Source organism: Suricata suricatta, chromosome 9 (genome assembly GCF_006229205.1).
Source record: "Suricata suricatta isolate VVHF042 chromosome 9, meerkat_22Aug2017_6uvM2_HiC, whole genome shotgun sequence".
Taxonomy (NCBI): domain Eukaryota; kingdom Metazoa; phylum Chordata; class Mammalia; order Carnivora; family Herpestidae; genus Suricata; species Suricata suricatta.
The window spans coordinates 30648313-30670755 of NC_043708.1; the positions used below are offsets into that span (position 1 = coordinate 30648313).

The 22443-nt window shown below is 53.2% G+C and overlaps 1 protein-coding gene across 4 annotated transcripts in view; it reads right to left on the reverse strand.

Annotated features, from left to right (window-relative positions):
• The window catches only part of PLEKHD1 (pleckstrin homology and coiled-coil domain containing D1), a 34821-nt gene extending 12384 nt beyond the window's left edge, over positions 1-22437 (reverse strand). For 3 of the 4 annotated variants that reach the window (XM_029951448.1, XM_029951446.1, XM_029951447.1), the window contains exons 1-6: positions 22158-22437; positions 10228-10321; positions 9806-9895; positions 9518-9594; positions 8597-8688; positions 7568-7620 (exon numbers count right to left, since the gene is read on the reverse strand). In XM_029951448.1, the coding sequence (XP_029807308.1) occupies positions 7568-7620; positions 8597-8688; positions 9518-9594; positions 9806-9895; positions 10228-10321; positions 22158-22306 (555 nt within the window). In that variant the 5' untranslated portion in view covers positions 22307-22437. The remainder of the gene's footprint in view (positions 1-7567; positions 7621-8596; positions 8689-9517; positions 9595-9805; positions 9896-10227; positions 10322-22157) is intronic. The other variant, XM_029951449.1, reaches the window with a different exon arrangement.
• Between the last annotated feature and the right edge of the window lie 6 nt (positions 22438-22443).

The window sequence follows — 22443 nt, forward strand, 5'->3', positions numbered from 1 at the left end:
CTGACTTCGGCTCAGGTCTTGATCTCACAGTTTGTGGGTTATAGCCCTGCGTCAGGCTCTGTGCTGACAGCTCAGAGCCTAGAGCCTGCTTCCGAATCTGTGTCTCTCTCTCTGTCCTTGCCCTGCTCATGCTCTGTCTCTCTTTATCTCTCAAAATTAAACATTAAAACATTAAAAAAAAAAAAAGACAGCCCATTTCCTTCTGGAACAACCTGATCAAACCTTTTCCTTCTGGGTCCAACCTCAGCGTGGGCCCTCTCTGAAAGCTACGAAGACAAAACCATGGAAGAAGGACCGCAGATTTTGCTGAAAGTTTTGTGGGGCTCAGATGAGAGGGCTGAATCTCACTTATGGAGCAAAAATTCCCTTCAAAACCCCTGTAACCACCTCCATCCTTTGCCCAGACTCTCTCCCTTCAGAACTGCCTTCCAGCCTGGACCTTGCTGTCCTCAGTCGCAGTGCCCCTGAAGCTCCTCCCTCAGTCACGAAGCCTGAACACCCCTAGTCAGCAAAGTTAAGTCAGTGAACAGATCTTAGCAAAACGGAGGACTGGCAAAGCCACAGGACACAGCCAACTTCTGGACATCCCAAGTCCCTCAGGTCCACCGAGGAGTGGGGGCGGCCCATTTCATCCACCTGTTCCGTTTGAGCCTAAGTCAGCCTGCTTATAACTTCCATCAGTGGGCCAACCTTCTCCCCTTGGAGCCACAGAACAAGACTGATCCTTTTTCCCTTCATGTGTTGAGAACAGTTTTCTGTCCCCAAGTCACCTCTCCTCCAAGCCAAAGAATCCCTGTTCACCATGCTTCACTGCATTATTTCTAAATTCCCAATAAAAGCAATGATGCTTTTGAAAAGAATGCAGGCTCCTGAATGATTGGGAAGACTAAATACAGTAGAGGTTCTTCCCAATTAATTTGTAGGCTCAATGTGATTCCAATAAAAACCCCAATGAGATTTTTAAAAAATAGTTTCATTCATTCATGCATGCCACACATCGTTATTGAATGCTTACTATGCACCAAGCACCTGCCAGGCTCTGCATGGAGGATGTGAAGGTGAGCAAGCCCAGACACGTCTTGGTTCTGATGGAGCTTACAGCTCAGGGCAAGAAACAAAAACTAAGAAACTAGTCACACACATGAAAGCATCATTGCAAACCAAGGTAATTGGAGTGCAGGATCGGGACACAGTTCTTTGGAAAGCTATCTTGGACAAGAAGTAGGGAATGACTGGTGGGGGGAGCAAGAGATTTTTGAGCCAACAGTTGAATGTGGAAAAGAAAGGAAGAAGAAAGGGCATTCCAGGAACAAGGATCAGTATGTGCAAAGGCCCTTCAGAAACCTACTGCTCTGAAAGAACGAAGACAGGCCCATACTGCTGGGCCCACAGTGAGGGTGAACAGCGGGAGGGGGGCTAGACCACATAGCACATTCAGCTATCCTGAGGATTTGGGGTTTTTTCCTGAGCAAGAACAAACAAAGAAGGTTTTGAGCAGGAAGTTGGGGAAGAAGACGGGCAACCTAATCTGATTTCCATCTTAAACGATGACTCCAGCTGTAGTGAGGAGGAAAAGGATGAAGAGCGGCCAGGAAGGATACAGGGAACCCAGAGGGTAGGGCTGCTGCGTTAGTCCAGCAAGACCTAATGTAAGTGTGAACTAGAGCAAGGCGGTGAGATGGAGAGAGGCCAGGCAGCTTCGAGAGCTTTTGGGGGCAATGCTAGCAGAACTTGGGGGTGGAGTGGGAAAGGGTGAGATAGGGAGGACAGGATGAAGCGCGACTCTCAGGTTTCCAATCTGTACAAACAATGGGAGGAAGTGAATTCCCTGAGATAGGATGCGCTAGGGGAAGACCATCAGCTCTGCTGGGGAAGATCATGAGTGGTCTTGGACATGCTAAGGTTGCAGTACCTTTGAGACGTTGGCTGGAGATGTGAAGGCAACGGTTGGATATCAGGGGCTGGAGCTCAGCACAGAGAAGGGACTGCACCTGCCAACAGGGAGATATTGGCACATACATAATAAATGAAGTCGGGGGTGTGGTCTAGATGGCTTTGGGATCTAGTGCAGGGAGAAGAGGAGGTATGAGAAGTACTCTCTGGGATGGGCAGTACCACCTTGTAGGGTTAATGGAAGGATAACACGAGCTAATCCATGCAAACTGTCTGCAACATAGTAAGTGCTTACTAACTGATGGATAGTATTATGAGTTGAAGCTGTGTTGTATCTACTCAAGAATAGACAGCAATTCAAAGGAATAAAAAAGAATTCTGAAACAGATTTTGTATATGATAATGAGGGTGATATATAACATTCACTGTGAGTTTACTGTTCTAAGTTCTTTACATGTATTAACTCATTTAATCCTTACAACAGCTCTGAAAGCGGATAATATTTTTATCCTCATTTTAGAGCTGAGAAAAGCCCAGGTACATAAAGGTCAAGTAACTTGTTCAAAGTCACACAAGCCTTTATCCCTAGCTAGTTGGTGATGGACTCAAACACAAGCTGTGGGGCAGAGCGAGATGGAAATGTCTACACACTGCCGCTAAGAATGAAAACTGGTGCAAAATTTCTGGAGAGCAATTTGTCAATATGCATCAGGAGTCTTAGAAGTTCTTGCTGAGACTCAGTGATTTCACCCAATTAGATAGTAGCCCAAGATTCACGTGTACAGAGATGTTCACTGTGGCATAATTTGTAATAGTGACGACAGCCTAGGGGCACCTGGGTGGCTCAGTCAGTAAAGCATCTGACTTAAGCTCAGGTCACGATTTCATGGTTTGTGGGTTTGACTTCCACATCAGGCTCTGTGCTGACAATGCAGAGTCTGCTTGGGATTCTCTCTCTCTCTCTCTCTCTCTCTCTCCTTTTCTCTCTGCACCTCCCCTACTCATGCTTTTTCTCTCTCAAAATAAAGAAATAAATAAACTTACACAAATAAATTAATAATAATAATAATAATAATAATAATAATAAAGGAAAACAGCCTAGATGTCAAAAGACAGAAGATGAGTTGAATGAAACATCACAATGAATCAGTACATGGTCATCAAAACTGATGTTTTCTTTTTTTAATTTTTAAAAAATATGTATTGGGGCGCCTGGGTGGCTCAGTTGGTTAGGTCTCTGACTTCGGCTCAGGTCAGATCTCACATTCGTGGGTTCGAGCCCCGCGTCGGGCTCTGTGTTGACAGCTGGCTCAGAGCCTGGAGCCTGCTTCCAGTCTGTGTCTCCCTCTCTCTCTGCCCCTCCCCCTCTCATGCTCTGTCTCTCTCTGTCTCAAAAATAAATAAAAAAACATTTAAAAATATGTATTTAATTTTGAGACAGAGAGAGACAGAGCATGAGCAGGGGGAGGCGCAGAGAGAGAGAGAGAGAGAGACACAGAATCTGACGAAGGCTCCAGGCTCTGAACTGTCAGCACAGAGCCCGACACAGGGTTTGAACCCACAAACTGTGAGATCATGACATGAGCCGAAGCCGGACGTTTAACTGACTGAGCCACCCAGGCGCTCCAAAACTGATGTTTTCTAAGAATGTTGAATGACATGAAAAATTGCATGAAGGTACAAATGTTAATGAAGGTATAATGAAGAAGCAGGCCATAAAACTGTGATCCTATTATTTTTAAAATATAGGGGAACCTTGGTGGCTCAGTGGGTTAAGTGTCCAACTTCAGCTCAGGTCATGATCTTGCGGTTAGTGAGTTCGAGCCCCACATCGGGCTCTGACAGCTCAGAGCCTGGAGCCTGCTTCAGATTCTGTGTGTGTGTGGTGTCTCTCTCTGCCCTTGCCCTGCTTGTGCTCTGTCTCTCTCTCAAAAATAAATAAACATTGTGGGACCTAGGTGGCTCAGTTGGTTAGGCATCTGGCTTTGGCTCAGGTCATGATCTCACGGTTCGTGGGTTCGAGCCCCACATCGGGTTCTGTGCTGACAGCTAGCTCAGAGCCTGGAGCCTGTCTTCGGATTCTGTGTCTCCTTCTTTCTCTGACCTTCCCCTGCTCACGCTGTCTCTCTCTCTCAAAAATAAATAAAACATTAAAAAAATAAATAAATAAACATAAAAAGTTAAAAAAATATATAAGAATAATATATTTCTCTAAAGCCTGAAGAAACACACCAAAATGTTGGCAGCAATTGTGTCAATGGTGGGGGTAAGGATAAAGCTTGTTTTCCAGGTGTTCTGCAAAGAGCATGATTTCTACCATTAATAAATGAAAAAAAAAGCTATGCATGAATGAAAGAAAGAATCTTCTTTCCAGTTGCTCACTTCTTTCCCACCCTTCAATTTCCCTGTATGATTCTAGGCTAAAACTGATGTCCTGGCCGAACCTTGGAAGACTGCTGCTAGCAGGGCCTGCAAACCTGAAGCTGCCAGAACTTACTGTTTGGGTGGCCAAGCCAGTTTAAGAGTTTGTGGCAACCCTGCGGTAGGTTGAGGTCAGTCTGGACCTGTGCAGATAAAGCCTCTTCCCACCATCTAGTACTTATTCCTCTCACTCCTGGGCCTGACGAAAGTGGCGGGAGTACAGGGTTGGGAAGAAGTCACTAGAAGGCAAATTCCATCTCAACGAAAGGAAGAGTTTTTGAACCACAGAGCAACAAAGCAAAGAATACCTCCAGGGTCATGATTTACTCATCAGAGGAACAGGATAACACCCACCAGGGAGGTGAGCGAGAGCCTCCCCTTGAAGCAAGAGGTTCTTCCCAACACTGAGAGTCTGTGTTCTGACCAGGAGCAGCCTCAGTTGCAAGACACCTGCCTAACAGGCCCTGGGCATTTTTGATTTCCTAGGTGCCTACCCACATACAAGGCTGAGCTCTCTGAGTGCAGCCGGAGAAGGAAGAGTAGATAGGCTGCCCTCCTCCAGAGTATGAGACTTCATGAAGTCACAAAAAGTCAGGGACACTTGAGGGACCTGTGCTCAAGGAAGGGCATGGCCTTCTTCTGGACTGGGGCAGATGAGCCCAGCGTGGCTCCCCCTGTGCTCTCTGCTCACAGCTCTGGAGTCCCAGGCCCTCCCTTCCACATGGAGGATGTTGGGGCCACATCGCTGCCCTGTGCATATCTGCATGGGCCTTGCCCATCCACAAAGTGTTCTACTGCCTTTTATTTCATTGAGCCTCCCAGTGACCCAGGAACTAGGCAGGCACAGCCATCAACTTTCATCAGAGCATCACAGATAGAGTAACTGAAGCCCAGAGAGGTTAACTTATCCAAGGCCACACAGTCAGTGATGGACTTGCGACTCCAGTACTGAGTCTCCTGGTTCCAGACCCTGAGTCTTCCTGGAGGCCAGGCTGCCTTTTAAAGACGAGAGACTCCTCATCTTAGCACTGGGCTGTTGCAGCCGAGGCCTTTCTAAGTGGCCCGAGGCACACCCAGACAATCTCTAGGCCTTGCAGTGGAGATGGGAAGATGCAGGCGACCGGCAGACCCATCATACGGATAAGCAAGTTAGGGACGGAGTGATTTCTGTTCCTGACCTACAGTGCGCAGCTGACACGGGAATACGGGCCTGGGCACAGCCCATTCCCCGGGCGCCCGCTCACGGCAGCCTTCGCGGTGGGAATCAGCTGGGCCCAAGTGAGTCTCACTCAGATCTTGTACCACAAGCCCAGGGAGCTCACAGTTGACAGGTTTCGCTCCTTCAATAGGCTATGGCTTTAAGTGAGGCCTACGTGTGGCGGGTCTCTGCTGTCCTCATTTCCTGGCGAAAGACCTAGATAGAGTGTCTAAATTTTCCTCCGCTGACTGCTGCCCCAGATTTAGCCTCTCTGATGGATACATCCCTCTCCCTGCCGGCGGCTGTGTCTTTCACGCCATCCCATCCCCTGGCTTCCTCAATTACCTGTCTTTGAGTTGTTACTGACAACCCACCGGAAGGCTCCCTTGTCAAAATGACAGAACTATGTGGAGAAAACACCACGACTCTCAGGTGGGACCTAGATGAGAGCGTGGAGGCACTGAGGCCCAAACACCGCCGGGCGGAAGAAGGCTTGTGCTTTCACGACGCCTCGCCTCAAATCCACGCAATCCTTATGCAGATCCTCAACAGCTTTTGGGGTTCACTTTTGTTTTGGTTTGGCTTTTCCTATTGTTAAATGACAGAATGAGTCTGAAGTCCAGCCAGAAGAATAAATGGGCAAGAAGATCTGATAAAGAGTTTGAAGAAGGAAAATGAGGTTGGGTTGTCCTATTGCATTAAAATCAAGATGTAATGTGAAATTACAAGAATCAAAAATGTTCGTTCATTGAGTCATTCCACGAACATGTATCAAGCACTCATCGTGGGCCAGATGGTGTCCCGGGCCCCGGGGATACTTGGGGTGCTGCAGGGACAGATGCTTCTTGATGGTAGGGCCTGTCTCAGAGCCCAGGGAGGGGTGGTTGGGAAAGGTAGTTCGCAAGAGAAAAGTCACAGAGACAGGCGCTGAGCTGCGAGGCTGATGGGCTCAGCCCTTTGGGCATGAGGAAAAGCAACTGGGCATAGAGAAGTGCTCTGAATCAGGCTCTCCTCTGGGCAAGCCGCTCAGCTTTAGGCTTCAGGCAGGATGGGCCCATAATGAATAATAACATGATCATGACACTGAGCACCTACTATGTGCTAAGCACTTTCTATACAACACCTCCTTTAATCTTCACAACATCTTAATAAGATGGGTTCCATTATCTCCATTTTTCATGGAAGAATACTGATGTTCAGGGGTGCTTGGGTGGCTCAGTTGGTTAAGCAGCCGACTCTTGGTTTTGGCTCAGGTCATGATCTCACAGCTCATGCGTTCCAGCCCTGCGTTGAGCTCTGCGCTGACAGTGTGGAGCCTGCTGAGGATTCTCTTTCTCCCTCTTTCTCTGCCCCACCCCTGTTCTTGTTCTCTCTGTCTCTCTCAAAATAAATAAATAAACTTTTCAAAAAAGAATATTAATGTCTAGAGAGGCTAGGTGACTTATCCAAGGTCACACAGCTAGAAGTGTGGAAGGTCAAATACAAACAGAGGCGGCCTGGGTCGGAGTCTGCAGTGCTCACCACTACCTTCCTGAGACCTTCGGGGTGCGGATGACACTTCAGAAATAGGCAAGGCCCAATGCTGCGTGGAGATTCCAGGTCGACTTCAGCAGCTCCCGCTGCCTCAGGCCTTCTTGGAACTTATATTGTGTCATTTAGAGGATAAAGGAACCCTTGAAATCATCCAACCCAATCACCCTCGTGGTGCAGAAGTCCCTCTACAGATAATAGAGGCCATCCTTGCCTCCTGCAAAGATCACCAGAGACAGGCAGCTCACTACCTACTGACACAGTTTATACAATTTGGGGATGGCTTTCTCTAGAAGTGGTCACCTACCCTTTTTACTTTTGTCCCTGAGGACTGGCGAGAAGAAATGCACAGCAAGTCAAAAGCGCGGACACCTCACGGTGTCCCTGCTCTGCCCGTCTGACCTCCTAGAGAGTTCTCTGGGTGCCTTGCTCCCCTACGTGCCAGGAACACAAGCCAGTCAAGGGGTCCCCAGAGCAGGAAGCGCAGGGAGGGGCAGTGACTCTGAGTGGCCTCAGTGCACCTACCTCTCTCTGCTCCCTCTGAAGGCAGAGCTCTTCGGTCTCCTCCATCAGTTTGTCTGCAAAGCAAGCGCACGCTCTCACGGAAAGCTCAGTCCAGTTCCGGCCTGGATGGGGCCGGGGCCTACCAGGAACCTCCTTCACTTCCAGGATCTCCCAGGGAAACGGTTTGTCATGTCCAGGCCAGCCAGCGGGCAGAGCCAGCTCCTGGAGATAGAAGCTGACATGCCGGCCGCAGCCCCACCTTCCTCTCTGGTCCCCGTCCCTGCTTTGTGCGTTCCCAGGACAGCGACGGCTTCATCTTCAGAAGCTCGGGTGGGTGTCCGCACCCCTAGAAGTGCTGTTCATTGTGCTGCTCCCTTGACTAGTGTCGGGGGGTGGGGGGGCAGATCCTGGGGGCACAGGGGTGTCTGAAGCAGGCAGGAGGAAACCAGTGCTGAGGCCCTGCGTGTCTGAGGAGGTAGCAAGGGAGAGGATCCCAGGCAAAGGATCAATGTCCTAGTCTCACCTTCTCTCCCAAACAGAGCATGCTTGCCAGCGAGTCAGGGGCACAGGGGCCTGGCACCCTGCGGTCAGGTTAAAAGTGGGCCAAGGGGGTGGAAGTTGGGGGCAAATCCTGGACCTGGGGACCCAAGGTAGGATGACCTCAACTCCATGTATGGGGCCCGTACTGTGTGTCTGACACAGTGCTTACTGGCTCGTTCTCATTTCCCCTGACCCCCAGGTCCCACCTCCCAAACCTGGGGACTAGTCTCCCTTTGAAGGATGAGGAAATTGAGGCTTACAGAGGCTACATTGCCTGGAGACACACGGCTGAGAGACAAGTGACAAAGCTGGCCCAGAGGTCCTCCTGCCAGGCTGGCCAAAAGGACACAGGTTATAGCATAAAAGCCTCTACTTATAGCTCCTGGCAGCCTGCTGAGCAGCACCCCCCTCGGCTCCCCTCCTCTGTCCTCCACCGAGCCCCAGCTGTAACCCCTGGCCCTGAAGTGCTACCTAGGGAGCCTCAGTTTCCCGTCCATCCCTCCAGCCAACCTAAATACTCCTGCTTCTCCTTGGCCAGCTGCAGCCCCTGCGCCTCCAGGCTTTTGATCATGGCTTCTCCCAGCTGGGCATTCTTCCAAGTCCTGGGGAGGGAGGGCAGACGGGACAGAGGAGAGAAGAAGAAACACAAAATCGTTACAACAGAAGGGGAGGGGAGAAAGAGACTGCGTGGTTTGTACTCGCGCATCCTGTCTCCTCCAGAGCCACAGCCCCATTCACGGTGGCTCTGGGCGGGCCACCAGCATCGATCAGTTACAGTCCCAGGAGGCCAGCCCAGGCTGCAAAGTGGGCCACTGAGGACTGGGCCAGCAGCTTCAGAGCAGGGGAACGACTGCTTCCCAGGCTGCTTTCTGTACCGCTGCATGCCACTACCTGGCACCAGCCCTGGCGGGGGGCACGCTCGGTGGGGCTTACTCATCTAAAAGCATGATCCAGCTTGAATAGGCCGGTGCTGGGAAGGGGTTTCCATGTAAATGGGCTGCATTGGGCTGGAGGTTTCTAGGATCCGGACTCTGATTTACAAAGCACTAGCTCCAATCTGTGCTAGGATTCACGGTGGGCCTTGGGGAGGTGAGATGGGTGTCAGGAGGCACTGTCTTCCTAGGCTGGATTTCCGAGGCTGGATTTGCTTTCAAGAGTTGGAGACAAGTGCTGCCTATGTCTGCCACCTGTCATTCCAGACAAGCAACGCTCCCTGTGCTCCAAGCCCACCTAGCAGACCTCTACACCTGGCCTGTCCTCTCTTGCCCACTCTAACCAACTCCCACAGCCCTGTTTTCAAGGAGGCCCAGACATTTTTCTCCCTCACCCTGTACTTTTCTGGGATCCTCAGTGCCCACTAGGTGATCAGGGTGGGCCCAGCCCATATCCATTCCCTTTCTGCACATGCCCCCCCTGCCTATGGGCACTTACACCTTCCCGGACTCCTGCAGCATCTCCAGCCACTGGGTCTGCTCGAACTCGGACTCGGCAGCCAGCAAGATGTTTCCCTGCCAACAAGAGGAGCCACTACCAGAGAGAGCCCATTCTCGGGATGCCAAGGGCTGCCCGCTCTGCGCCTCCATCCTCCACCCACTCCTCTGTGGCCCTGACACTCTCCCAGGCCAGGCCACTGGAGGGCTTGCCCCCAGGGAGCCCCGAGGCACCCAGAGAAGCTGGTCTGCCTTGCTGAGTCCAGGCCGAGAGGAGAGCTTTACTCACATGGAAGTCCTGGTGGGAGATTTTCATGGCGTAGGGCATGCTGGGCTCTTCCTTGGCCTCTACCAGGCAGCCTCCCAGGGGGATGACGCCCTGGGGAAGAACCAGAATGGGCAGCCCCCACCCCACCCGGGTCACTCAAGGCCTCTGGGAGCCCTCAGCCAAAGCCAGGTCCTGCCAAGGACCCCAGGCTGGGAGCCAGACCAGAACTGACTCCTAGAAGGAAGAGGAAGGGCTGGGGCAGGCTCTAGGGCCCCGGAAGAGTCGTAGGGGCAGGCATCCTGTGCCCCAAGAAGGATTCATTCTCCGGACTCTCTGCTAGACCAGAGCAAGGAAAGAGACTGTCTTCTACCCTCACAGGACACCCTCCCCTGTTGTCCCCATGGGGCACTAACCACTGTGGCCCTGGGGAGAGGCTGCCTCACCTTAGGGTGTATATTGAAGTATTTATTCGTTTCAAAGTTCTTTTTTTCGCTCTCAGAGTAGTAAAGAAGAAAGCTCTCTTTGATGATGAAAAACCTAGAGTGGGTGGTGGGGGAGAAGGGGCAACATGGAAGAAAAGGGTGAGGTTTCCTGGGTGGGCAAGAAGGCCTTGGGGGCCTAGCACTCACATGGACAGCCTGTGGGGACACCAACTCAGGCTCCTCCTCACTAGCTCGCCTTCCACATCTGGGCAGAGGCCTTTGCTGGCCAGCCACTGGCTGCCATCGGCAGCCTGACGCTCGCACCAGTGGGCAGCTGGACTGGGAAGCCCACAGCCACCCCCTGGGTCCAGCTGCCTCCATCCCGCCGCACTACCACCCTCAGCACAAGAGGGCATCTATAGTTCTTCCCCTCGGGTACCTTCCTGCCCTGAGCAGTTACCTCCAGTCCCCTAGGGTCCGCCCCAGGAGAAGGGGGAGAAGGGAGAGAAGAGAGCTTTCCCACCGTATCTGCCCTTCAGTCTCTCTGCCCTAGGAGAACACAGAGCCTAGAAGCCTCCCCCTGCCCCCACTAGGAGACTGTGCACGATTTGAGGATGGGTCTTCTGACAAGGAATTGCAAAACTGACACTTGAATGCAATGTGTGCACCAGGCTGGCGAGGGCAGGCCTGTAGCCTACATGTGACGCCCACATTCCCTTTTGTCCGTGTGCTCCATGGCCTCCTCCTGGGACTCACGTCTGACTTACGACTTCTGGGACCGGGTGTTTTCTGACTGTTGTGGAGGCGACTGCCTGATGCCAACATGCGGAGTGCCTTGACCCACCCTGGGGGCTTGCACAGGACTGATGATCGGCGCTGACCAGAATGAGACACCAAGTACCCTCCAGGAGGAGATCCAACCAGGCCTCCAAACCCTGAGGCTCAGGGACCACCAGGGTGGCCGGCCCCTTGCTCCCAGGGCCCCCGGGGAACGCTGCTGTTATAGTGGCTGGATCAGGGGAGCTTGAAGCAATGGGTGCCAGGGCCACGCAGCTGGGCTGGCAGGAGCCGGCAGGACAACCCTCTCCCCTGCTCTGCATTCAGTAACGTCGTGTTGGGAGCTTGGTATCAGTCACAGTGGGAGCAGTTACACCATGAAAATCATCAAATGCTACACACAGGGCTCCACCCCGCCTTCGAGAGAGCCACCCCTCTTGTGAGGGGCTAGAAAAATTGCCGGAGGTATCAGGAAGTCAGTGAATCTCGATCTTTCCTGAGGGAGGGAGGAGGGTCCTCGGGACAGCCGACAGCTGCCACCTCACCTCCTCTAGGAAAGAGAAGCTCAGCTTTGTCCTGTGGCATGAGCCTCACGCCAACCCTTGTTCTTTATCTGCACCAACCCTCCCAGCCCAGGCAGATACTGGAGTGAGCTGCAGACTCCTGCTCATGCCAGCTCTTCCCCCAGGCCTCTCTGCCCCTGAGGGAGAAATAACACAAATACCACCCTCTGCGGGGACATTCTGGGCCGGCCAGCACCTGACCCCTGCCCCATCTTCCCAGCTTTCCCACCACTTCTGCCCTTCAGCCTCTCTGTCCTGAGCCAGTACTGAGCTCGCCACCCCCACCCCACTACATTTTGCATGGTCCTGCGAAGGACATGGTGCAGTTCTCCCTGGAAAGCCCTCCCTGTCCCTTTTCATCTGGCCGAGTCCTTCCTTGGTGACCAGCCCAGCCTATGGTTCCATCTGAGCTCTCCCTGCACTTACTGACTGGGCGGTGCACTTGGCACCCAGCCCCAGTGTACCCATGTGTTCTTCTTGTCCTGAGGAGATGCTGGGCTCCTAGGGAGCAGGGGGAGGGGGGGGTGGCAGGGCGACACCCTCTGTGACCCATGGGAGATGCCCCCTGCCTGTTTCAAAGAACTTCATAGGGGCGCCTGGGTGGCTCAGTCAGTTAAGCATCTGACTTCAGCTCAGGTCATGATCTTGTGGCTTGTGGGTTTGAGCCCCGTGTTGGGCTCTGTGCTGACAGCTCAGAGCATGGAGCCTGCTTCGGATTCTGTGTCTCCATCTCTCTCTGCCCTTCCCTACTCGTGCTCTGTTTCTCTCTGTCTCAATAATAAAATAAACATTAAAAATTAAAAAAAAAAACAAAGAACTTCACAAAGTAGTTAAGAGCATACACTGTGGCATCAGACAGACCTGCCACTTCCTAGCTGAGGGGCGTTAGTGGGGAGGCTCACCTCTCCGAGCCTCAGTTTATTACCTCTGTAATGGGGATGATGACGCCCACCTCATCTGTTATTCTGAGGATGAAATGAGGTTCTGCCCATCATTCTGCCAATTCCCGGAGGGCCCAGGCCAGGGCTGAGTGATGCTTTCCCATGCTCTGAGTATGCACCGCCCTCAGGAAAGCGTGAGACAGACCAGCACGGGGTTGCCTCCTGGGGCCCTCCTCCCCTCCTGTCAACCACTTCTGAAATACTGCTATGGACTGAACTGTGCTCCTTAAGATGCATATGTCGAAGCCCTAATCTGCAATGTGACTGTGTCTGGAGACAAGATCTCTGGGAGGTAATGAAGGTTAAGTGAAGTGAGGTCCAAAGAGTGAGGCCACAATGCAATGGGACTGTGGCCTTGTAGGAAGAGGGGGCTTGCGTTCTCTCTGCCACACGCGGACATAGCAGGAAGGCAGCCGTCCGCAAGCCAGGACGAGAGTCCTTACCAGATTCTGACTGTGCTGCCACCTTAATCTCCAGCCTCCAGAACAGTGAGGACACACATTTCTGAACAGATTAAGAGATGATTTACCCCATCTATAGTATTTCATTATGGGAGCCCCACAAAGACAAGCACCTTCTTGCCTTCCTGCCACTTCTGGAGTGTCCTCCCCACTGGGGGTAAAGCATTGTGCCCGGGACTTGGCTGGGGAGGGAGGGGATGTGACGGAGGTGATCACATGACTCACAGGCAAAGAGAGAACAGGCTCTGGAATCAAACAATCCCCATCCCTCAAGCCATGGTCTCAGACAAGCTCCCAGCCTTGCTGAGCCGCCCTGTCAAAGCTTCTCTATAAAGTAAGGAGCGCAAATATCTGTCTCTTGGGGCTGTCGTGAAGATTTATTGTGGAGTTCCTACCCTGTGCCAGGCACTGTCCTTGGTGCTAGGGATAGAATTGTGGGCAAGAGAGACACAAATCCTCATGGAGCTTATACTTGAGTTTATGTGGAATGGAGAAGCAGGCAGTAAATAAGTAAGAGAGACAGTCCACGTACCAGATGCCAATAACACTATGGAGGAAAATAAAGCAGCGTAAGAAATGTGGTGAGGTGTGGGGGCACGAGGTTCCACGTTTCAATATTAAATCAGGGAGAGCCTGATAAGGTGACATTTGAGGAGAAGAAAGATGGTCCAGGAAGAGGAGCCACAAGTGCAAAGGTCCTGGGGCGGGAAGTGCGCCAGGCTCTGGAAGGAACAGTGAGGCTAGGACGTGGCGGTAGCAGGAGCCAGGCAGAAAGCAGCAGGAGCAGGTCACCAGGAACACGAAGGGCCCACGCACCATGCATGGCGGCCCAGCCCACTTCCAGCTGTGCTCAGCTTGGTCTGGGTGAGAGTTAGGGTCAAGGGGGAGGAGCCGGCAGGAACCTGGAGCAGGAGGGTGACTCCCCGGCTGGCAGGGATGAGTATCGCCCAACAAAGGGCACATGTGGCAAGCCTACTTGCAGGCCCCAAAGAGCCACCTTTACTCATAAACCTGCCTCAGTGACAGCCCCCACTCCAGCTGATGATTCCAGCTTCCTCTCAGCAGATGGGGGCCCAGGACTCGAGTGCCCCTGCACAGAAGGGCACCTCTTCTCCCTGTCCCTTTCTCCAAATCCCCTTGCTCCCAGACACTCTCATTCTGACCGCGAGACAGGGGCCGTCTCCTTCTCTGCCCTACAAGTCGGCCGGCTGGGAAGAGCAGGAGATAATCCCCGTTGATTTAGCTGTTCTCCTACGTCGGCTCTCCTGCTGTGTTCTACCTGTACCGGGATATCTGATCTATGGAACAATCCTGGGCATGGCAGGACTTTTGTTCCCATCTTACAGATGAGGAAACTGAGGTGAGGTCATGCGTACAAGGTCACACAGCTAGGGCAGAGGTGGGGCTGAGATTGGAACCCGCAGACCACAGTCCCTGCTCCTACTCTGCCTGCGGAACTGCTTCCCCGTTCGTTCGTGCCAGCACCTGGGCGGGAAAGCGATGGGCCAGGGCAGTAGGTACCAAGGCTGGGGGCGCCGAGGGCCAGAGCTCTGCCACGTAGCAGCTGTGTGGGCGGGGCAAGTCACCTGGTCTCTCGAGGCCTCAGGTCCAGGTGTGACTGAGGATAATAGTGGTAGCTGTATGTCTTAGGGTTGGTGGGATAATTAAATAGTTTGTTCACACACAGGCTTAGAATATTGTGTGACATGTGGTAAATGTTCAATAAACATTTACTTTTATTACTGCTATTATTTATTATTGTTAAGTTCAGTGTTTGCCGGTCGCCTGTCCTGGCCTCCTTTCCCATGTGCACTCACAAGACTCCTACCTGCCCTCCAAGCATGTCAGGGCATTTTACAGCACCTGCCACACCCTCCTGTCTGAAGCCCGCCCTCCCATCCAGGGCCAGCTTCAGTCCTGGGCATGGAACTCCAGCCCTGGGCCCCTCCTTGGCAGCCCCGCGAGGCTGAGGAGCAGCCCAGAGGGTTTGAGTGTGGGCAGGGGTCTGTCTGGGCCGCCTGCCTCCTCTCTCAGGCCCTACAGAATAGTATTTTGTTAACATTTTTAAAAAATGCTTATTTAGTTTGAAGGAAAGAGAGCATGAGCAGGAGAGGGGCACAGAGAGAGGGAGACAGAGAATCTGAAGCAGGTTCCAGGCTCCAAGCTGTCAGCACAGAGCCGGATGCAGGCCTCAAACTCACAAGCTGTGAGATCATGACCTGAGCCAAAGTCAGACACTTAACTGACTGAGCCACCCAGGCACCCCAAGAATAATATTTCCACATCCAGCATTATCTTTTTTTAAAGGTAATTTATTTGAGAGAGAGCATGAGTGGGGGAAGGGCAGAGAGGAGAGAGTGAGAATCCCAAGCAGGCTCCCTCGCCCCCATCAGCATGGAGCCCGAAGCAGGGCTTGAACGTGAACCGAACCATGAGCTCCTGACCTGAGCCGGAAGCTGGATGCCCAAGCAACCAAGCCACCCAGCACCCCAGCATTATCTTTTTATATCTCTCACCGCAGCTCTAAGAGGTGGAGGTTTTTGTGTTTTTGTATCCTGGTGAGGAAACGGAGGCACAGGGAGATTAAGCAGCCAGTAAGAGGCAGACTTGGAACTCAGCTCTGTCCGCTGAGGCGGCTCATGATCTTAATCGCTGTGCTGTGACGCCTGTCCTGCTCACCACTACATAGGGCCCTCCTGGTCACTCACCACCTGAAACCGTCGGCCCTCCTGCAGATCATCCCCACAGAGACCGCAAGCCGCTGGTCAGCTCAGCGCAGCGAGTATTCACAAGTCACCTGGTACAGACAGGTACTAAGCTGGGCCCTGGGGCTGGATGACTCCCTACCTTCGAGCTCCTTAAACTTGAATGCAGGAGAAAGAGGATGGAAGTCAATAATTAAAAAAAATAGCTCATCAACCTCCTCCTTTGTGCCAGGCACCATTCTGCTAATGCTTATGTGCGTTAACATCAGCCAGGTGAGGTAACTGGAGCACAGAGAAGGTAAGGAATAGGCCCTAGATCACACAGCTGGTAAGCGGGGCAGCTGGGCTGGTACAAAGCACCAGAGTCCACTGCAGCATTGGAAAGCGCTAAGTACCTGGAGCCACCGGAAAGCACCAGGGTACCCTGGGACACCATAAAGCCCCGGGATACACGGTGACTTGCACGTTTGTGTGGGGGACAGGAAGACGGCAGACCAGGGAGGAATGAAATAGTTTGGATGTGTAGTCAAGGGAATTCTCAGAGAGGAGGTGACTGCTTGAGCGGGGTTTTGAAGAATAAATAGGAGTATCTTAGGAATCTGGGAGGAAGCCAAAGCAGGGTGGGGGGAAATGCATTCCAGACAGAAGGAACAGCATACGTAAAGAGCTGCCAGCTTAGGTGACACGGTGGAGACAGGTGCCATCCAACACACACAAGAGAACCCAGGAGGGATTTCTTAAGCTTTGCCTCCACTTCTTACTCCCCTCCTCGGTGCTCTGAATGCTATAAGGGTTTAGCAGAGCTTGATGCTTGCACTGGCCTCACGATCAGTGCAGCCGGAAGTGAGAGAAGATGCCACTTAGGCCTGTAGGTACCTGCTACATTGGGCAGGTCCTGTTTAAGAAAGGGATCTCCTGACTTCAGCTCAGGTCATGATCTCATGATCTGTGAGTTCAAGACCCACATTGGACTCTGTGCTGACAGCTTGGAGCCTGGAGCCTGCTTCAGATTCTGTGTCTCCTTCTCTCTCTGCCCTTCCCCTGCTCTGTCTCTCTCTGTATCAAAAATAAAAAAAATAAAAGAAAGGGATCTCCTTTGCTGGTCTTATTCTTTGGAGATGCCAAAGCCAAGTTTGGGAGTAGGTACTGGAAAGGGTCTTGGAGTACAGAGAGAAATTTGGAGTCAGGGGAAATCCTGGAGGGCCATGGGAGGAGGGTGGGTGGGGGGAGTGCACAGGAGAGAGGGCCCAGAGAAGATGTGGCAAGTCTGCGTCCTACAGTGTCTAGAGACAGTGGTGAAGAATCCATATATCCGGTGATGGCAGGATGGGGTGCCCGGAAGGCTTGAGAAAACAGGGAGCCCGCACTCACTGAGATAATGTTCACACTTCTGTGATTTAAATGCCTCTTCCGCCTTTCTCATTGCCAAACCTTCTCTTCAGCATAGTCTACCAGACTCCCAGATGCGGTGTGTGAGAAGCGGGGTGTCCATGTGGCCGCGGGGAAGACAGAGAGGGATGAGCGGAGTTCGTGCAACAAGGACCGCCTACAGTGGACAGCACATTCCTCCATAAACAAGGACACAAGAGTGTAGAGCCTCCTGAGGGACACAGGAGCCCGGGTGCTGGGGGGGATGTCCTCAGGGTAAAGTTAACTCACTCTCAAGATGGCAGCGAGAGTCCAGTAAATGTGAAAGCCACCCACAGGTTACATTTCCCACCAAGGTGGATATCTAGCCCAGCTTCCCGTTCTTCCCTGCACACAACCTTCCAGAATAGGACCAGCACCCAGTCTCCCTTACCCCTGCGCCTTTCAGGCACTGAGAACAAGTGTGAGTTTGGAGTCAGGTGAATCCTGGAGCCGGGGAAGGACAGCTTATCAGAAGGGTCCTTTTCAGAACTGATAGGATGGTAGAAATACCCAGCCCCCAAGGTGTGTCCCTTTTTGTTCATTCGGGGTGGCCTGGTGTACTCAGGAAGTGCTCACCCTGGCCTCGGCCACTTGTGTGGCATTAGGTCTGCAGTGGTGGGACAGCAGGATCCACCCAGTGAAGGGCACCAGTGATGACAAGTTAGAGCTTATGAAGAAAGCATCGAGCCCAAGGGAGTTCTTAAAAACGTTAGTGCAATTCTTCAGCCAATACGGCAAAGACAAGGTTAATCTATAAAACAGATAATTGTGCAGAGATACTGGGTGAAGTGGGCGGAACCTTGGAGCCCCACTCCCTGCTCCCCACCCCCTTCCGCTGCAGTCCAGGCATCTCTAGAATCATCCACGGAACACAGATAAAAAACCTCAGTGTGATCCACCCTCCTTTTGCAGAAGAGACGCAGCCGGCCAGTGAGGTGGGATGCTCTTGTGCCAAGGCCTGGTCACCGGCAGAGCTGGGACTGGAACTCAGAGCTCTGGCCTCTAACTAAGCCTACGTTTACCTTCCGGCACAACCAAAGCTGCTCTCAAAGGAAATTGCTTTGTTATTTCCAAGTCTTTGACATAAGGCAGCTGAGGCGTCCTGTTTGAGGTCTGACAACCCATGCAGGTTTTCAAACAGGACATCAACGGCCACTAGGGACCACTCCTGGGGTTGGGGGTGGGGTGGGGGGCAGGTGGCTTGTTTGCCTTGTTAACTCACTGAACTTTAGTCCCAGCAAATCATCATCCAAATTAATGTTATTTCACTGTATGGCTGTGAGATTGTGCCCATCTCGTTAACCTAAGGACTCAGTGGAGCCTCGACGCCACCACCTCAAAAGGGGCAAGGGTAGCGACAGAAGGATCTGGGGAAATCCCTCAGCTGCCAGCTTGCCACCTCCTCTCATGCTGTCGCACCGGAAGAAATGTGGCGAACACAAGCTGATTATAAAAAAAAGGAGACTAGAGGCACCTGGGTGGCTCAGTCATTTGAGTGTCCGACTTCGGCTCAGGTCATGATCTCACAGTCCATGGACTCGAGCCCCGAATCAGGCTGTGCTAACAACTCAGAGCTTGGAGCCTGCTTCAAATTCTGTCTTCTGCTCTCTCTGCCCCTCCCCTACTTGTGCTCTGTCTCTCAACAATAAATAAACCTTAAAAATTAAATAAATAAATAAATAAAAAGAGGAGTCTGTGGGCACCTTCCAGCCGTGATAAAACAAGCAGAAATGCCACATCTGTGTTCATGGGACACCTCACACAGCCAGCTGTGAGCCAGAAAGAGAGATCAATCCCAGCGTCACTGGAGGCTGAGGCCGGTACGTGGAGGAGACATGTCAGGCTCTTTCCCTCAGCTTTTGGGGACAGCTCGGTATGGCAATGTCACCTCTACGAAATAGTATCTCGGGGCCACAGATCAAACTCCCAGATCCCAAATCCCTGTGGGAGGAGAGTCTCCCCAATCTTTTTGGCATGGTGACCACCATCTGCACAGATGATCTTTCTACACCAGGGCTGGCTATAACCTGAGACGTGGGATATGTGGCTCTAAGTGGACACTGTGTCTCTTCGCTCCTTGAGACACAGACCCACCGATGTTCCGTGAGCGTGAGCTGCTGCTGGGCCGTGTTCAGGGCCCATTGGCCACCTCACGTGGGCAGAAGCAGGACCAGGGAGGAGTGCAGAAGCTGCAGGAATTGGCTGGGCCTTTGTCATTAGGGTCCTCGGCCCTGGCATTTGTTTAGGGGACACTGGGGGAGGGGCAGAAGCTGGGGAGAGACTGCATCCTGGGAGGGCTGGCCTGCCTGAGGGAGGGGCCCCACCACAAGCTGGTGCTGGCTAAGGCTGAGACGCTGTCTGCGCCTTTCCTCCTTGTCCCTGAGCCGCCAGGTCTGTGCCAACAGCCTCTGCATCGCCACGGCTCACAAACTAGGGAGGACAGAATCATCAGTCTTATCCTCCAGACACCTGTCCCAGCGGGTCTCTTATCTCTTCTAACTAATGTTTTTACTCCTTTCCCCTTTTGTTGAACACGGCGGGGGGGGGGGGGGGGGGGGGGGGCGAGAGGAGAGGGGGAAAGCTGATCCTTTAGCTCAAGGGCACCTTGAGCTTCCCACCCCAGGAAGGGCAAGGCTGCTTGGGCAATAGGGTTTGGAGGCACTTGCCCTGATGGACACTGAGCAGGCCCTGAGCGGAAGAGGTTTTACAGAACCCAGCTGGCCACAGCCGGTTCCATCTTGCCCATCCGTTATTTATGCACTCAGGAGCCTTTCCAGGCCCCCTCCCCTTAGCTGCCCCAGCTAGGGCATCGATCGCCCTAATGGCAAGGCTCTGCAGTGGCAGGGCTGGGCTGCCCCCTCCCCAAGCTTTCCTGTGGCCGCTCATTAGCTGAAGTCCAGAGACTCCATTTCACAAATGGGGAACCGGGTCCCAGGGGGCCCTGCTGGGAAGTGGGAGGGGACTTAGCTTAGCATCATGCCTCCCCCACCCCAAATGGTGTTAGTCCTTTCCTGAGCCCCAGGGGAGGGGGAATCTGTCCAGTGGCAGCTCCAGAATTCCTATCAAAGAAGGGAACAGAGGTGACAATCTCCCCAGAAGGGAGCTGGAGGACTTGACCTGAGCTGGCTTTGCAGAGCATGGACACCGCTCTGACTTAGACAGGATGGTTTCTGAGTGGCTGCAGCCACTGCTGATGGAGAGTATCCAGGGGAGGATGCCAACCAAGCCTCCCTTGGCTCCACCACCCTGCTTTGAGCTGAGAACCTTTGCCCCTGACACCTCCCAGCCCTGGAACCAACCGTGGGTACCGGGCCTACGTCTCCACCACTGTGGGTGAGGAGGGCTAGGGGATGTACCCTGGAGTTCACAGGCCCTTAGCATTTACTAGGGATGCGATCAGGTGCAAGCGGCTGGCAAGAAGAGTCCTGGAGGACAAGACCCAGACTCAATGCAGCTGCCAGACCCAATGGAGAAGGAGCAGCGGCTGACTGGAGGCTGTCTGGAGCTGCTGAAGCAGGAGATGGGAGCTTTGTGCTAATGTGCTTTGAACCTACAAGCAGCCTTCCCAACCCAGCCACCCTCCTAGGCTGCGCTGGTAGAGACAGGAAGTGCATCTTAGACAGTACAGCCCTGGAAGCCCCTCATAAGATGCCCTCCACACTCCCCCGCCAGACCTCCATGTAGGGGAGGAGACCTAAGTTTTAACTTTGGAGGAATGCAAGTAACCTACATCCCACTAAGTCCCAGAGAGAAACCTGGGACTTAACAAAGGTATGTGAAACTAGTTATGGAAAACGTCAAATACCCTCCACAGCTCCTCTTGTTCTATGGTCTTGTAGAAACATTAAATTATTCATCCAGATGGAACATCAGAACCAACCACATGTCTGTGATCTGTGGTCCTGGAAACATCTGAGGCTCTGCTCTGGACAGACTCATAGTGGGATGGGAAAGAGGATCTAGATGCACTCCTACTTTCCTGCCTTCGGGGAGAGGCTGGATGAGGGTTTGGGTTCTACAAACCATTCTAATAGCAAATCTCAGAACTTGGTTTGTCTTGAGGGTGGAGAGAGTCCAGAAGGTAGCCCATTGCTCCTGCCACCAGCATTGGGAGCTTCCTGAAAATTCAGGGCTGTGAGCCATTCCCTCAGTACCTTCCTCTAGCACCTTCCAGGCCCATTTATAAGTGGAAAGTGGCTACTGACTGACATCTGGGGAGTCCCCTCTGAGTTGGGGACTGGGAAGCTGGTGCTGAAAGACAGGGCTGGGGCTGCTCTGACCCTCTCCATCACCCCTTCCACCAGATCAATCCCTGGGGCAGGACCAATCCATCTCCTCCCCTCCCCACTCAGTCTCCGTGCATCTCTACCCCAGCTCAGTCCCCCCCCCTTTCAGGTTTCTGTGCCTGAAGCATTGGACGCTCTCTTCCCTGGACCCAGATTTTAAAAAATTAGTTCAAGGGACTGTTGGAGGGGGTGCCGAAATTATTCCACCACCAGCAGGTATAGACCCTTCCTGGCCCTTCCTTGCTCCTCTGCCCTGAGCCGTTCAGAAGGGCCATATGTGGAGCTAGCAGTGTGTACTGGTCAGGCACAGGTGAAGGAGGGGAGAGGGGCAGGACCCAGGAGCCCCACCTCTAAGCCCGGCTTGGGATGCCTGGGAGGGGGTGCTTATGGAGATGATGGGACTGTCAGTGGGTATCCCAGGAGGATATCTACGGCTGAAAATAGGGGCTTCTTCCTCCCTGGGAGAAGTAGCCCACCTTGACCCAGATGGGCTCTTACCATGGCCACGATCTCTTCTGCCCCCACCCTACCTCCCCACCGGGCCTTAGATCCATTCCATGAAGATTCTCCACCGCCCCCAGGCCAGGGGGGACCACACCAGTTCGACCAGCATCCGATAGTATAGCCCCAGCCCCGGCTGGGATCCATATCTTCCAGGAAGAGCCAGGACAGAGTGAATGAAATAGGGCGAGGGCAAGGTCACAAAAGAAGTCAGAAGCAGGACGGTGATACAGAGGCCAGTACTGGGTCCTTAGGCCCGGGGCTCCCTCCCCAGGCGGTCCTCACCGGGCGCGGGAGGCGTACTCACCGCCGGGACCACTTGGCCGACGGCCTCCCGAAGGGCCGCTTCCATAGCACACCGTAGAGCTGCACTTTGGTGCTGATGTCCAGCGCGTCCGAGTCAGTCTGCTCCAGAGACGGCGAGGGCGACACCGAGTTGGACTTCGACGTGAACATCCTGCCTAGGCAGGGCTGCCCCGGCCCGGCCCGCCAACTCCCCGGGGTCGGCACGGACGATGGGGCTCCGGGCGAGGGCCGGCGCGCCGCAGAAGGCTGCGGGGAGGCGGGGTCCGCTGGCCGCTCCGGGCTCCGGG